Source organism: Stegodyphus dumicola, chromosome 8 (assembly GCF_044657685.1).
Source record: "Stegodyphus dumicola isolate Sdum_Otavi_A_Nest chromosome 8, ASM4465768v1".
NCBI lineage: Eukaryota > Metazoa > Arthropoda > Arachnida > Araneae > Eresidae > Stegodyphus > Stegodyphus dumicola.
In genome coordinates, this window is record NC_140775.1 from 106,954,001 (window position 1) to 106,969,157 (window position 15,157).

The 15,157-nt window shown below is 32.3% G+C and overlaps 1 protein-coding gene across 1 annotated transcript in view; it reads right to left on the reverse strand.

The window, feature by feature from the left end:
• The window catches only part of LOC118198648 (G-patch domain and KOW motifs-containing protein), a 35,491-nt gene extending 20,599 nt beyond the window's left edge, over positions 1 to 14,892 (reverse strand). The window contains exons 1-4 of the mRNA XM_035370387.2: positions 14,689 to 14,892; positions 14,427 to 14,569; positions 8,368 to 8,614; positions 1,187 to 1,355 (exon numbers count right to left, since the gene is read on the reverse strand). Of these exons, the coding sequence (XP_035226278.1) occupies positions 1,187 to 1,355; positions 8,368 to 8,614; positions 14,427 to 14,569; positions 14,689 to 14,858 (729 nt within the window). The 5' untranslated portion in view covers positions 14,859 to 14,892. The remainder of the gene's footprint in view (positions 1 to 1,186; positions 1,356 to 8,367; positions 8,615 to 14,426; positions 14,570 to 14,688) is intronic.
• Positions 14,893 to 15,157: the final 265 nt, after the last annotated feature.

Here is a 15,157-nt window from a genome sequence, read left to right on the forward strand (position 1 = left end):
TTTTCTGGATCTAGAACCATAATTCCACTTTTTGTTTGATACACATAGAAACATGCTTTCGCTTTGTAGAACCTTTGGCAACTCCAGAATTGGAAACTCTTTTTGACATAATCGAAAGTTCAAGCTTAATATTTATAAAATTGCTCTAACAGTCTGCAAAAAATAATAAAATCCAATCTGGATCCAATTAGAAGATTAAGGAACAGCGCAATCTGCAACATTAACTGAAATGCCTTAGAATCAGTAACTATAATTTTAGCCTAGCTTATACCGTCCGTTAACCATTAAATGCAACATGTAAACGCATTATGCGCATGAGTAAAACATACAAAAAAAAAGTGTGTTACTTTGAGGTCCGGATTATAGATCATTCCAGATAATGAATGTCCGGATTACGGACTTTGTACTGTAATTATCTCTTCATATTTGTTAATAATCCTTTCTTAATATTTTGATAATTGCCTGCACCTTATATTTTTCTACATTTACGCATATGCAACTTATTGGTATGATTCCAATGGATGATATCAAATTTCATTTCAACTGTGTGCCAATTTAATTTTCAACAGGTTTAAATTCCTAGGTCTTACTCTCTGTTATTCTTACTGTCATTATTTAGAACTAAAAAAGAAGGAAGTGCTAGATTTGATGGTAAATGAAGAAGCATACTAAATCTAAACAGTACAGAAGTATTAGAAGTGGTTGCTTTGACTATAAAATAGATAATACTTCCATTAAAAAAAATATGTTACACATGATTTATAAATAATGGACATTTTGATCTACAAATAATGAAGATAGGCAGGGACGTAGCTAGGGGGGAAGTAAGGGAGAACATCTGTCCCCGGGTGCAGCATCCACAGAGTGCCAAATTGATGTTACGAAATTTTAGAATGAAATGTTTTTCCTTCTTGGCAAATAGGAAGGGAGGGTGCAAAATGTTCAGTTGTTCCCTGGCATTGGAAGCCCTCAGTAAGGCTAAGTGCAGAACACTGGAAAGTATTCAGCCCTTATGTTTTATGTTTAAAAAAAAAAAAAAAAAAAAAAAAAAAAAAAAACGGGAAATTACAAGGTAACATCTTATATACCAACTGCCTAAAATAATAAATAAATAAATTCATAACAAATTCCAAAAAATGAAATGAGAAGATAAAGAAAAACATATAAACGACTTCAAAATAGTTACCTCTCCATAACTTCCTTTATGAGAACCTTGAGTTATATTTACATAAGAACCTTTAACTAAAGCTAATTTCTCATCACTTTCCTTTTTTTGGTTTTTTTTTAATGCTGAAGCATCAGCTCCAAGACCTAAACCTTTTGGTCTAAGCTGTACTTGAACTGGTTCCACAATTCTAAATATATGAAGATATTTTTATTATTATAAAATAAATAAATACAAATAATACATATAAATTAAGGTCTTCTCTTATTTCAGCAAATATATTTTTCATAAAAATAAATTCATGCAGTTTTCAAGGGCTATTCACGAAAATTTATGGTTTAGTTACAGGACATTTAAAGACTGTATATTTTTAAATGCTTAAATTACTTCTTAGTGAGGCCCACCAGCGGCCGAGCGATAAAGCCGCTGAACACTGGTAGTTCGGTCCGAGGTTCGAATCCCGCGAACGGGCTGGCTGCATGGGCGTTTTCGTGGTTTTCCCCATGTGTAACGTGTATACGAGCCAGTTCCCCTTTGAAAGTCCTCCACGAAGGCATCCCTTCTCTTAGGCAGATAGCCCTCGAGGCTTTGCCATAATCACACACACAATACTTCTTAGTGAACATAAGAACTTAACACCTACCAATTTAAAACAATAGAATATTACTTTAAATTATATTGTTTTTGATTGCTTTATTTCCAACACTATTTTTTAAATATCTGTTTTATATAAAATAATATATCTAGTAAATAAGTATAGTGTTTTTCTTTACATATGAATTTTTTATACTATTAATTTCCTGAAGATTCATTTCCTTAATATAATCAATTAAATGAAGCCTAACAAGGATGGTCTTACAAACCTCCCCCCCCCCCACATAATATGAAGTTTCTGGTTGTCAAAGGCAGTTCTGACAAAATATGGCAGATTTTTAAAATTTCATAAAATCTCCTAAATAGTACTTACTATATTGCTAAGTATATGTTTTCAGGTTTCTATTTTATATTATGCATGTATGCATGCTCTTCCCACTGTAGAAAACTGGCAGCATTTAGTGCCATCAAATTTTGAACACATGTAATCCTCCACTGAACATAATGCAACTTAAAGTATGAAATTTAAATTTCTTTCCTAATTTATTCTATGTTTTGTGAAAATTTAAGAAAACTTTGATTAATAAACTCAGAAATTTGAAAGAAATCCATTTTCACTCAGCCAAAGTATCTTTCAAATTTAAATTGACAAACTCGGCTATGCAAATATAACATGTCTGCCACTGCTATTTTTTACAGGCCAGGGTGTTTGTTACCATTCAGCAAAATAAAAGACATCAAATTTCATCTCTCTTACTGATGAACAAATTAAGCAATTTAAAAGCAATAAATGCTGTTCTTAATATTTCATTTTAATGTTTAATCTGCTTGATTTAAATATAAATGCATTTAATTCATAATAATTTAAATAAAATATTAAATATTTTTATGAAATTACATTAGAAGAACTGACTAAAATAATCATACATCTTTTTTTACACTGGTGTGCAAAAATTAAGGACGAGACGGTTTTTTCAATATAACCTTTGTACAAAAGCTTTCCAAATCAACACATTTAATACCGTAAGATCCCCAATACGTAAGGACATGAGTAACGTAAGCAACACTTACTAAAAGAGAAATCAGAGGGATAAAAAGAAGCTTTATTGAAAAAGTAGCATGGAGGGCAATGCGACTGAAGGCCGAAACATCCCTGTGATGGGTGTCCAGCAAGAAACATCCGGTCTTTAATAGGGGATATTATCTCCCCTGACTGCTAGGCAGGTTTCACAGCGTCTGCCCATGCTGAGAATGAGGGTGTCAATGAGTTGTTGAGGCATTGCTGCCCATTCGTCTTGCAGCGCCAATCGAAGCTCCGGAATCGTTACTGGTGGTAAGGTACAAGCTGCCAAGCGTCTGCCTAGAAAATCCCATACATGCTCAATGGGATTGAGATCCGGAGATTGTGCCGGCCAATCCATACATTCAATATCCTCACTCTCTAAGAGCTGTTCGGCAGCTACTGTGCGATGACATGGTGCATTGTCGTCCATGAAAAGGAACTGCGGACCCATAGCGCCTCTAAAAAGACGCACATATGGAAGAAGAATCTCGTTACAATAACCGGTCCCGTTGACTGAACCTGCGTCGAAGATGTGAAGGTCTGTATGACTACCAAGCATGATGCCTCCCCAAACGAGAACACCGCCACCTCCATACCTGTCCCTTTCAATGATGTTCGAGGGATGATTGCGGCTTTCCCGCTCTCTCCAGATAAGTATGCGATGAGAATCGCTACTCAGACTGAATCTGCTCTCATCTGTAAAGAGTACTCGTCCCCATTCATTGTCTCTCCAATTCCGGTGTTCCAGGCACCACAGAGAACGCCTTCTCCGATGGGCAGGCGTTAGAGGTACACACAGTACAGGGTGTCGTGCAAACAGACCACCACCGTGCAGTCTTCTGGCCACGGTAAAACACGATATCGGTCGTCCAGTCGCCTGTCTAGCGATTTCTCCCGCTGTCTGCCGCCTGTTTCTTCTGGCCTGTAAGGCAATATACCGGTCATCTGTGGGTGTGGTTCCTCGTGGGCGACCACTACTAAACCCTCGGATAGCTGTTCCTGTAGTTTGAAATTGTCTCCAAAGTCGTGAAATGATGCTGTAAGCAATTCCAAACTCTGCAGCCACACTTGTCACACTGCGGCCTTCCTCCAACTTCCCAATGATTCGACATCAGGTAAAAGCATCCAGATGTCGTCTAACAGATTGATTATTCGCCATTTCTTGCTGAGGCAGTAACTCGGTGTGATTTTAACTGCTATACGCATGCAATCTCTTTGCCAGAAATACTGATCTTACACCGACAACATGCTTTATACTACTCAGACACTCCCCCATTACGTCTACCTGCATATCTGCGCATGTGCTACCGTACATCACCTTACTTAATCTCCTGACTGGTCTTTCTGTCCGCTCTGCCTCTTCGTTCAGCTGATATGCTAATTTTTTGACTTCGTCCTTAATTTTTGCACACCAGTGTATAATAATTATTTTAGGTGGCTAGTGCTTCTAAATGAGCAAAAATATTTTAAGTTTTCAGCATATTGCTCTGTTTCCAACAATTTCAATATTTTATTAAAAATCCTTTCTTAGTTTCTTCGGCTAGAGTGCAAGAAGGAAGTCGTTTTTTTTGGTGCACAAAACTGAAAGCTTACTTTTGGTCCCACTTGCCAAAAGAACACTGAAGGTGAAGAAACTGATTTAATTCATTATTTTGCTCAGTTTTAAACAAATATGGCTGCTATGGTAAAAAAAAAAAAAAAAGGCTTAGCTGAATTTAAACAACTTTTAAATTGCTGATAATTCTACAACTATTGCATGCAGATTAACTAAAGGCATAAAAACCTTAAACGGAAAATAAGAACAACATAATTCAATTATTTTTAAAGCAGAAAATATAAAATTTACAAACTATAAGAATAAAGAAACTGAGCTCACCGAGCCGAGTAACAGATTGGGTATACATATTCCTATACTTTTGATACGGCCAATTGCAACCTCAAAAGAAAGGTGCACAACTACATGTTATAGCAATCCTATATACAAAATTTCAACGTTCTGAGGTTACTCGTTTTTGAGTTATGCGAGATACATACATACATACAGACATCACAAAAAAAAATCTCTTTGAATCCATTTTAAATCAATTTTATAATCCATTTGGGGGAAAAGAGTCTTTTATTCAGTCCTTATGTACAGATGTCATGTAAAAACATTGTTAAATTGCATTTGATAGAGATCAGAATGGATATTTTTGTTGAAATATGACACCTGAAAATTTTCTTGATTACAGTACTTCCTTTACTTTTTACAAGGAAGTAAAAAGAGAATTAATAAAACTGTTTGCTGATAAAAAATCTGCATTACATAGTAAGGAAGAAATCATGTAATATAAAGTAAAAATTCTCTAAAATTATTTAATATATTTAATAAATTTATATTTTTTAAGATTAATATTTCTTAAAGAATTTTTCCAATGCAACATAAAAAATTAATGCAAATAATCCCTTTGCAAGAATGGGGGATGTTAGAACTTTTCATAGATGGCATGCAGAAATTATAAAATTAAAAATATGAAACCGTAATTTATGAAATAAAGAACAATTATGATCCAAAGGGTATCAAAATTTACAAAAAAAAAAAAAAAAAAAAAAAAAAAAGCTTAATATTTATTTGTTTACTTTATTAAACATTCTTTTCAATGTAAGTAGTTTAAGTTGCTTTGTTTTATGTGATAATACTTTCTCTTTAATTCTATAAACAGACATAATTTCTTGTTCAGTTACAAAGTTCCGCTGTTCAAGTCCTATAATTGCTGAGTCGAAAATACCGACTAATTTGTCAATTGAAATTTTTTCGTTTTCCATAACCTGTGTGTCACTCTCTTCACTATCGGAAGCGAATTATAATGATGAGGAATTTGATTTTAATCATATCAAAGATGGAATGCTAAATATCAAAATAAATTACATCAGTAGATCAAATGCAGACATCGCATAATGTAAAATCAATCTTCTATGCAATCATAATCTGAAATTTTATTTCTGAAAACATGTTTATATTTGAAAATAATAACAACACAAAAAATAATTAAACACAAATCTAACCAATTTTTATTTTTAAATTTTTGTTCATGATCTTAGTCTAAATGTTATCTTTAAGTTATTTATGTACAATTAGCTGGATTATGTTGTATATTATATATTACAGACAAAAGTGTAAGGAAGTTGTCAAGAAAATCCTTCCTTTAAAAGTGGTTACACAAGAAAATGAGAATTACTGGTCAAGATGCTGCTTCAGGATCACACAGGCAGGCATTTGAAATGCACAAACTTTATACAAGAGGATATTAAATCAAAAAGGCTGATTTCTGAGATTTTAAAAAATATGAAAACTGTACTAACCACACAACTTTGCCCTAATTTTTAAACCTTAGCGCTCCACACATTTTTGTACCACTGCCTACCAGCAGCTCGTCACATTTTCGCAGCAGAATGAGTGAAACGGAGTCTTATTTTAAGTGAGAAGCATCTTAAGCGCAATCATGCTAAAAAGATTTGGCTGTGGAACAAATGCCAGATGGCCACGTAGCTAAGGGTTAATACATAGCACTCCAGGCTATGGATTCCATTCTTCTTTCCCTACCACTTAGCCATTTTAAATGCCCTTATGCCACACAAACACTATCACTTAAAAATACCCATGCCTTCTCCTGGATTTGAACCCAGGCATATCAATACAGCAGCCAGTATTGCTAACTAGTAAAGCAATTGGGAGACTGCACACATGCACAGTGTCCTCCCCTCCCAGTGTAGTTAAAAAAATCAAGTGTTTCTAAAATAATGATATAATTTAAGATACATTTCAGAAATTTTCACATATTAGACAAAAATCCTGCACTGTCAATATATAGTCATATTTATATTAATTCAAGTTTTATTATTAGTTAAATAAACTGTTCTTTAAATTAAAAACTTTATTATTAGTTGAACAATAAATGAATACTGCTGATTTTAATTCTTTTAATAGAAAAATTGTTCCATTCTTAACCACATATCATAGAGAATGGAATGTAATAGATATTATAGATATATTGGGTTTTAATGAAAGTTTCCTGCAATTGCAAACATCATCTGTGCAAACAGTTCACACTGGTGTGTTTAACCATATATTGTCAAACGATTTTTGGCATTTGAAAGAAAGAGACTAGCTATAGAACACTGTGTTATGAAATTTGTAAAAAATATTGTTATCATTAAATACAGGGCGTCTGAAATGCAAATATAATGCTAACAGATTAGAATCATTAATTACTTCCAGTTCTGCTGTAAAAAGTCAGCTATAAAATGTCACCAAATCATGTGTACAGCTTTAGGTACTAATATTGTATCATATGACGCTGTGGATATTTGGTACCTCAAGAACTATGACATTCAAGAAGCAGTGCGCTTTGGTCATCCTACTGATGTTGATGTGGCATGCCCACAAGAACTTGTGGAAGAAGATCAGTATGCAACCACTCAAGAGCTTGCTAAGGAGTTAGATGTTAGTGCCATGTCTATTAGTCACACTATGCATCACATAAACCTGGTATACAAATTCAATCGCTGGGTGCCACATGAGCTGATTCAAGCAGATAAGGACAGACATGTTCGCACCTGCACTAATCTGCTCAAATATCAATGCAAGGACAAAATTCTGGACCAGATCGTCACTTGTGATGAAAAGTGGATTTACTTCAACAACAGAGACTGAAAACAGGGTTGGTCTCCACCCAATGAGTTTATTGTTAGCGTCACAAAGTGCAATCTGACTAATAAAAAGATCATGCTTTGTATCTGATGGAATTGCCATGATCTTATCCACAAAGAATATCTGGAAAAAAAAACCTCGACAATAAGGTGTACAGCGAGATGCTAGTCTGTATTGATGTTGCTATCAAGGAAAAATTAACCACGTTCCAGCGCAATAAAAACATATTACTCCCTCAAGATAATGCGAGACTATGTGTCTGAATTCACCAGCTGGACTCTGTACATACTGGAATTGGATCTTTTGCCACACCCAGCATATAGCCCCCTTTGTACTTCTACCTTTCTTTATACCTGCAGCTACATCTTACTGGTGCTATCTTAGGATGTCCGAAATGAGGTTGATCTGTTTCTGGGCCAAAAGTTTAGAAAAACTTTGGGAGAAAGACATAGATTTGGGTGGTGATTACTATCTGCACTAAAGATGTTGCTTTCATGTTTTTTTGCTAACTAACTTTATTAAGAACCTTTTTTTAGTGGAAAACTTTCGTTACAACCAGATATATCACATATTATAGATAATAAAGATACATTGCAATATAATTAAGAAATTTGCAACTTCCAAAGCCAATTCCTCTTTCCATGCATAAATGCACAAAAAGAGGAATAAATTTATGTATCTATCTATGTACACACACATTCAATAAACTGAAAAAGTGTTATTTTTTTAGTCTTAAATACTGAAAATGAGAATACTTTAAATTTTTTATAAGTAATTAAATAAAAGTATTTTCCAAAGTAATTTTTTTTTTTTTTTTTTTTTTTTTTTTTTACAAAATATTGAGGAATTAATTACTTGCTACTGTTAGCTCCTATTGGATCACCTTCTTTCCAACCCATTCCTCTAAGCATAGCTAAACCATACTGTTCAACTGGAACCTTTTCATAATCTTCCAGTTTGGGTTCCTCAGGCCTTAAAGAAACATCCAATTTTTCATCTGTTTCGAATCCATCAGGTATTTTGTTCTGCATAATAAGGGGAATGGTAACTGTATAGTTTTTAAACTCTCTCTTCTCCCATTTTTCATTCTGCTCTGATGTTTCTAAAAAAAAAAAAAAAATTTATTTAATGGCAGAAAGTAAAACTATATGAAATAAAAATTCATTGTAAAATATGTAAGAAATGCATGTCAAATTTAAGAAACAAGATAAAAATATGACATTTATTTCAAATGCAAAGTTCAGTGTATCTTATGAGATAATCTGTGCTAGGTCTCATTTTTATTACTCATTTTATTACTATATAATTATTTTATTTATCTGCTCTAGTTACATCACCTTAAATGTGGAACAGCATTATTGTGCAAAATGAAAAAAAAAAAAAGTAAAATAAAATTTATGAGATTATAGGCTATTTGCCCCCTTGTTACTGAATGCCTTCATGACGTAGCTGGAAAGTGCATTCAACTAGCAACCAAGAGGTCCAATGGTCGGATCCTACACATTTTCTGTACTTATAAACCTAATGACTATACAAATGATGGCCGAACTAAAAAAAGGCAGCGTATGATAATTTTGGATAAGGTGACTGGATAAACAGTTTTGGTGACTAGGTTCCCTCAACCTCCACAGCCCTTTAAAAGGGAGAGTATATATATTCTCCCCCCTTACGCATGCCTTCATGGTGTAGCACAGTGGTTCCCAAACTTTGCCTATGGACCCCCAAGTGGAAAAGCTACATAAATGGATAATATAAAAATTACAAATTTAAAAAAAATATTTTGTTGAAGAAGTATTGGTTGATCTTTGGATTATGGTAACTTGGCGATTTTTTGGCGACCAACTCTGCTACAGCAACTCTCCATTTTTTTTTTTCCGCCGCCATTTTGTTTTCACGAAGTAAAGACATGTTTCTTTTCTTTTTATTTACTGAACACTTTTTCCAACAATCTACTAGGCAAATTACACTTATACTAGAAATTTTATCTAACAAAACTGCTTAATCATGACAAATATTCACTGCAAAATTGGGAAAAAGTGCACAATCGCAAACTCCTTGCGCGTTTTTCACAATAATACATACACATAAACCATGTACACGTCGACTTTTTTTTACTTAAAAAAACATCCCAAAATTGCACAAAAATGGCATTGCGCACACGCTTCACTATATCCATGTACACTGCTTTTTCTCATAAATTAGAAAAATTTCACGAAAATGCATGACGATTTTCTGAATCTTTATACCCGGTAAAAAGAACATACATGAAATTACCTTATCGCGAAAAAGTATATTCCCTTCCCAAATATGAACATTTCCACGTATAAAATAAATAAAATATCTAAAAACTTTTACCTCTAAATTATCTATTATATTATAAATGTCACCAACGAATTCATACCGCAAACATTACAAATACTTAGTGTCAAATATTTAAATTATTTCCATGCACGTTTACTTCAACTAAAACGTATACCAAATTCCTACAAACATAAAAATTCACAAAATAACTATCATTTAATTAAAATATCACTAAACCATGTACACGTCGACTTATTTTTACTTAAAAAAACATCCCAGAATTGCACAAAAATGGCATTGTGCACACTTTTCACTATATCCATGTACACTGCTTTTTTCTCATAAATTAGAAAAATTTCACAAAAATGCATGAAAATACTCAACGTATACTACTCAAACATATTCCAAAATACTACAAACATATAACTCACAAAATCACGATCATTAAATTAAAATATAATTAAATTAAAAAACACTATTTAAAATATAAATAAGCACATACATTAAATTAATAAAAATTAGATTACAATCCTAATTTTTTTAAACTAAACCATTGCTAATAACAATTTTCAAATAATACCATTTTAATTTATTTACTCCTTACATTTAGAACAATGCATAAAAATAATATCCTCAAATGATTAAAAATACTAACTTAGCTAATCTTCTTCAGAATATTCATTACATCGCTGCAGTACTACTGCTAATTTCTAAATCCTAAATCTAGTAGTTAACTGGAAGTCTATTCACCAAGTAATAAGAAATTAATAAAATTTCACCTATACTCAAACTACTTTCAGCAAACCACGTACCCTTCCTTACACTCCTTTTCACAAAATGTCCATTTTCACCATATTTATTGCACCGCCATTTAAACTTGTAATATCCTTCCTTTCACACAATCTCAACTTATTATCATTATCAGATAAACGCATTAAAAATTTAGAATTCACTTTACATAGCACCATGCAATCCGAAAATTAATCAACACTATTTCACACAACACACAATGAAGCTTTTCCAAATTAACCCCCTTTTCCGATTAAAGAACTGTAATTCGTCCATTAATGTCACGTTTCACACAACACAGAATATAGCTAAATACGAAATTTCCAGATTTCCCCCCCTTTTTCCGATTAAACAACTGTAATTCGTCCATTAATGTCACATGACATATCTCATGATCTCTCATTTCCCTCACACAAAATGTGTAATCGGAAGTGAGTGCTTCTCACATTATTACCAAAGTCCTAGGTAGTAACCTTTATCGCCTCCAAAATGTCGCCAAACTACTAGTTACCATATTCCAAAGATCAGCCGAAGTGTTTATTGAAATTATAACTTTTGTTTAAAATAAAATTAAAAGAATTAATGACTTGGATGAATTTGATGAGATGTTATGAGTATATTTATGTGTGGCTCAATATTTGTGAGTAGCAACCGCAAATTTCCCCGATCACTAATTTCTTCAAATATTCCATACTTCTGAGAATTCTGAGACAATAACATGGGAAAAATTCTTACCACAAAAAATTAAAAGAAGATTTTTTAATTAATTACATAGCTATTTTGCTTTTACTAAGAACTGTTTTGTGAATTGTGCGGTTGATCTTTACAATATGGTAACTGGTAGTTTGGCGACATTTTGGAGGCGATAAAGGTTACTACCTGGGACTTTGGTAATAATGTGAACAGTACTCACTTCCGATTACGCATTATTTTGTGTGGGGGAAATGAGAGATCATGGGATATGTCATGTGATATTAATGGACGAATTACGGTTCTTTAATCAGAAAAGGGGGGAATTTGGACAAGTATCTGTGGATGTATATTATTTTGTATTAAGCTTCATTGTGTGTTGTGTGAAGTAGGGTTGAATAATTTTGGGATTGTATGGCGCTCTCTAAAGTGAATTGTAGATGTGATAAAGAGAATTTTTTTTTTATCAAATTCTATCAAATTCGGAAAAAAAATCGTTCAGTAATTTTATTGAATCCATAATAAAAGTGTATCCACCATGTAAGGAAGATTCGGAAGAAGATTAGGTTAGTTAGACTTTGTTAAGAAAGTGAGTAGTATTCAGTTCTGATTACGCATTATTTTGTGTGAGGGAAATGAGAGATCATGGGATATGTTATGTGATATTAATGGACGAATTATTGTTCTTTAATCGGGAAAAAATCTGGCAATTTTGTATTTGGCTTTATTCTGTGTTGTGTGAAATAGTGTTTGTGAATTTTTGGATCCCATGGCCGTAACTAAAGTGAATTCGAAATGGGTATTTAGTGGTATTGAAAAGGATAGTAATAAATGTTTTTTAAGGTTATGCGAAAGAGAAATAAAGATGTTTTATTATGTTATTTATTTTACCTGGTATCTTGCTTTGAAAGATAAGTATGATTTTAAAGATTCTGAAACAGAAGTAAGAAAAGTGTATCCGCCACGTAATCAAGATTCTGAAGAAGATTAGGTAAGTTAGTATTTTTAATTATTTGAGGATTTTATTTTTATGCATTGTTGTAAATGTAAGGTGGAAAGGAATTTGGTATTATTGGGGAAATTGTTATTAGCAATGATTTAGTTTAAAGTAATTAGGATTGTAAGGTAATTTTTATTAATTTAATGTATGTGCTCATTTATATTTTAAGTAGTGTTTTTGAATTTAATTATATTTTAATGAAATGATAGTTATTTTGTGAATTTTATGTTTGGAGGAATTTGGTATACGTTTAAGTTGAAATAAACGTGCATGGAAATAATTTAAATATTTGATATTAAGTATTTGTAATGCTTGAGGTATGAATTCGTTGGTGACATGTATAATGTAATAGATAATTTAGAGGTAAAAGTTTTTGGATATTCTATTTATTTTATATGTGGAAATGTTGATATTTGTAAAGGGTAAATACTTTTTCGCGATCATGTAATTTCATATATGTTCTTTTTACCGGGTTTAAAGATTGAGAAAATTGTCATGTATTTTCGTGAAATTTTTTTAATTTATGAGAAAAAAGCAGTGTACATGGATATAGTGAAGAGTGTGCGCAATGCCATTTTTGTGCAATTCTGGGATGTTTTTTTAAGTAAAAATAAGTCGACGTGTACATGGTTTAGTGATATTTTAATGAAATGATAGTTATTTTGTGAATTTTATGCTTGTAGGAATTTGGTATACGTTTAAGTTGAAATAAACGTGCATGGAAATAATTTAAATATTTGATATTAAGTATTCGTAATGCTTGAAGTATGAATTCGTTGGTGACGTGTATAATGTAATAGATGATTTAGAGGTAAAAGTTTTTGGATATTCTATTTATTTTATATGTGGAAATGTTGATATTTGTAAAGGGTAAATACTTTTTCGCGATCATGTAATTTCATATATGTTCTTTTTACCGGGTTTAAAGATTGAGAAAATTGTCATGTATTTTCGTGAAATTTTTATAATTTATGAGAAAAAAGCAGTGTACATGTATATAGTGAAGAGTGTGCGCAATGCCATTTTTGTATAATTCTGGGATGTTTTTTTAAGTAAAAATAAGTCGGCGTGTACATGGTTTATGTGTATGTGTTATTTTGAAAAACGCGTAAGGAGTATGGTATTGTGCACTTTTTCCTAATTTTGCAGTGAATATTTGTCATGATTAAGCAGTTTTGTTTGATAAAATTTCTAGCATAAGTGTAATTCGGCTAGTAGATTGTTGGAAGAAGTGTTCAGTAGATAAAAAGAAAAGAAACATGTCTTTACTTCGTGAAAACAAAATGGCGGCGGGGAAAAAAAAATAGAGGGTTGCTGTAGGAGAGTTGGTTGCCAAATTTTCGCCAAAAAATCGCCAAGTTACCATAATGTAAAGATCAACCAATTGTGCTTTATAGCATTATACCTTGTTTATTTTTCAGATTCAAAATATTGTATAAGTGGCCGAAATGGAACTATATAACAACAAAAAAACTAAATGTTTTATTTTAATGTTATTCTTTAAATATAATTTCAATATATTACCATTATTTTAATGAAATTTATCCAAGTTACAATGTTTTCAAAAAAATCGTCGAAAAATTCCCTCTATAGATACTGATCTTAAAATCGGCAAAATGTTGACAAGTTGCCAAATTTAGAACCTATATTCAAAATGCAACACAGAAACAGAATAATTGCAATTCATTTATAACTTTGAAATTCTTTACCCATTAAGGCAACATTACGTTGTGATTTATCTATATAAATGGAGTCTCTGGATCACCATCTCAACTGGTTTTTTATGTTTAAGAGTCATGAGATAGTGTTGAAAGATTTTGGCTTGGAGTAGCTCAGGTAATTTGTGGTGATCCTCGTTTAGTGTTAGGTACTATTTTTAGAAATTACCTGCTAACAATACTGATATTCAGAATGATAGTCTTATGTGCATTACAGAACGAAAATACAAGAAATAAATTTGCCGACATGATTATTTTACTTAAAAGATGGATTTGCATGCAGAAACTACTGTCTAGCTTGCTGAATATGTATACCTTTTGTTTAATAAAAGAAAATTATAATTCATAAGATAAATCTGAAAGCCTTGTTTTGATTAACTTATATAACATCATACAATCTAAATGAAAATTGTTACCTTTAAGTAATTCTTGGATAGCAAGATCTTTGATTTTACTATCCTCATCTCCAGTATCTTGCGCATTTGTATTCGAAGTTCTCCAATTGTTCTTCCGAATCATAGGTATAACCAATTCCTTTACTTTTTCCTTTGGTATAGTACTGAAAGAATATATAAATAATAGCGCTGAATATTCAATAAGTTATAATTACATGAGTAACATATAAATCATGAATATTTTCACTTAAGCTGTTAAGTATAGATCGCAAAAGAAAAGTACCTCTTAATTTCACTCTCGGCAATGGACAACACGTAGTCCTTTTCTTTAACATCATCTTCCAAACGGTTTCCCGAAAGTGTTTTTGCTGAAGTTTTAGTAAATTTAAAACTAACATTCTGTCTATCGCCTGTTACAGAATCGACTTTGACTGCTTGGAAACCTTTATCCATTTCGTTAACGCAAATCCACAATCTAAACAAACCGCTAAGTGTTGCCACTTATAAAACTAAAATAATAATAACAAGTGCAAATGTCACTCTTTGCCGAACCCTCTTTTCGGTGATAATTATTTAACTCGTAATTGAACCCTTCCTTGATTCAGTGAGAAAACCTAAACTTAACACGGCTTTTAAGTTTTTTCGAACTTAGAAAAACCTTAAAAGGGCTTTTTACAAACGCTTCGTTCATTTCTCAATAGAAGAATATAGCATGACAGAAATAATGCTCTGGAAATACTTCAAAGCTCAGA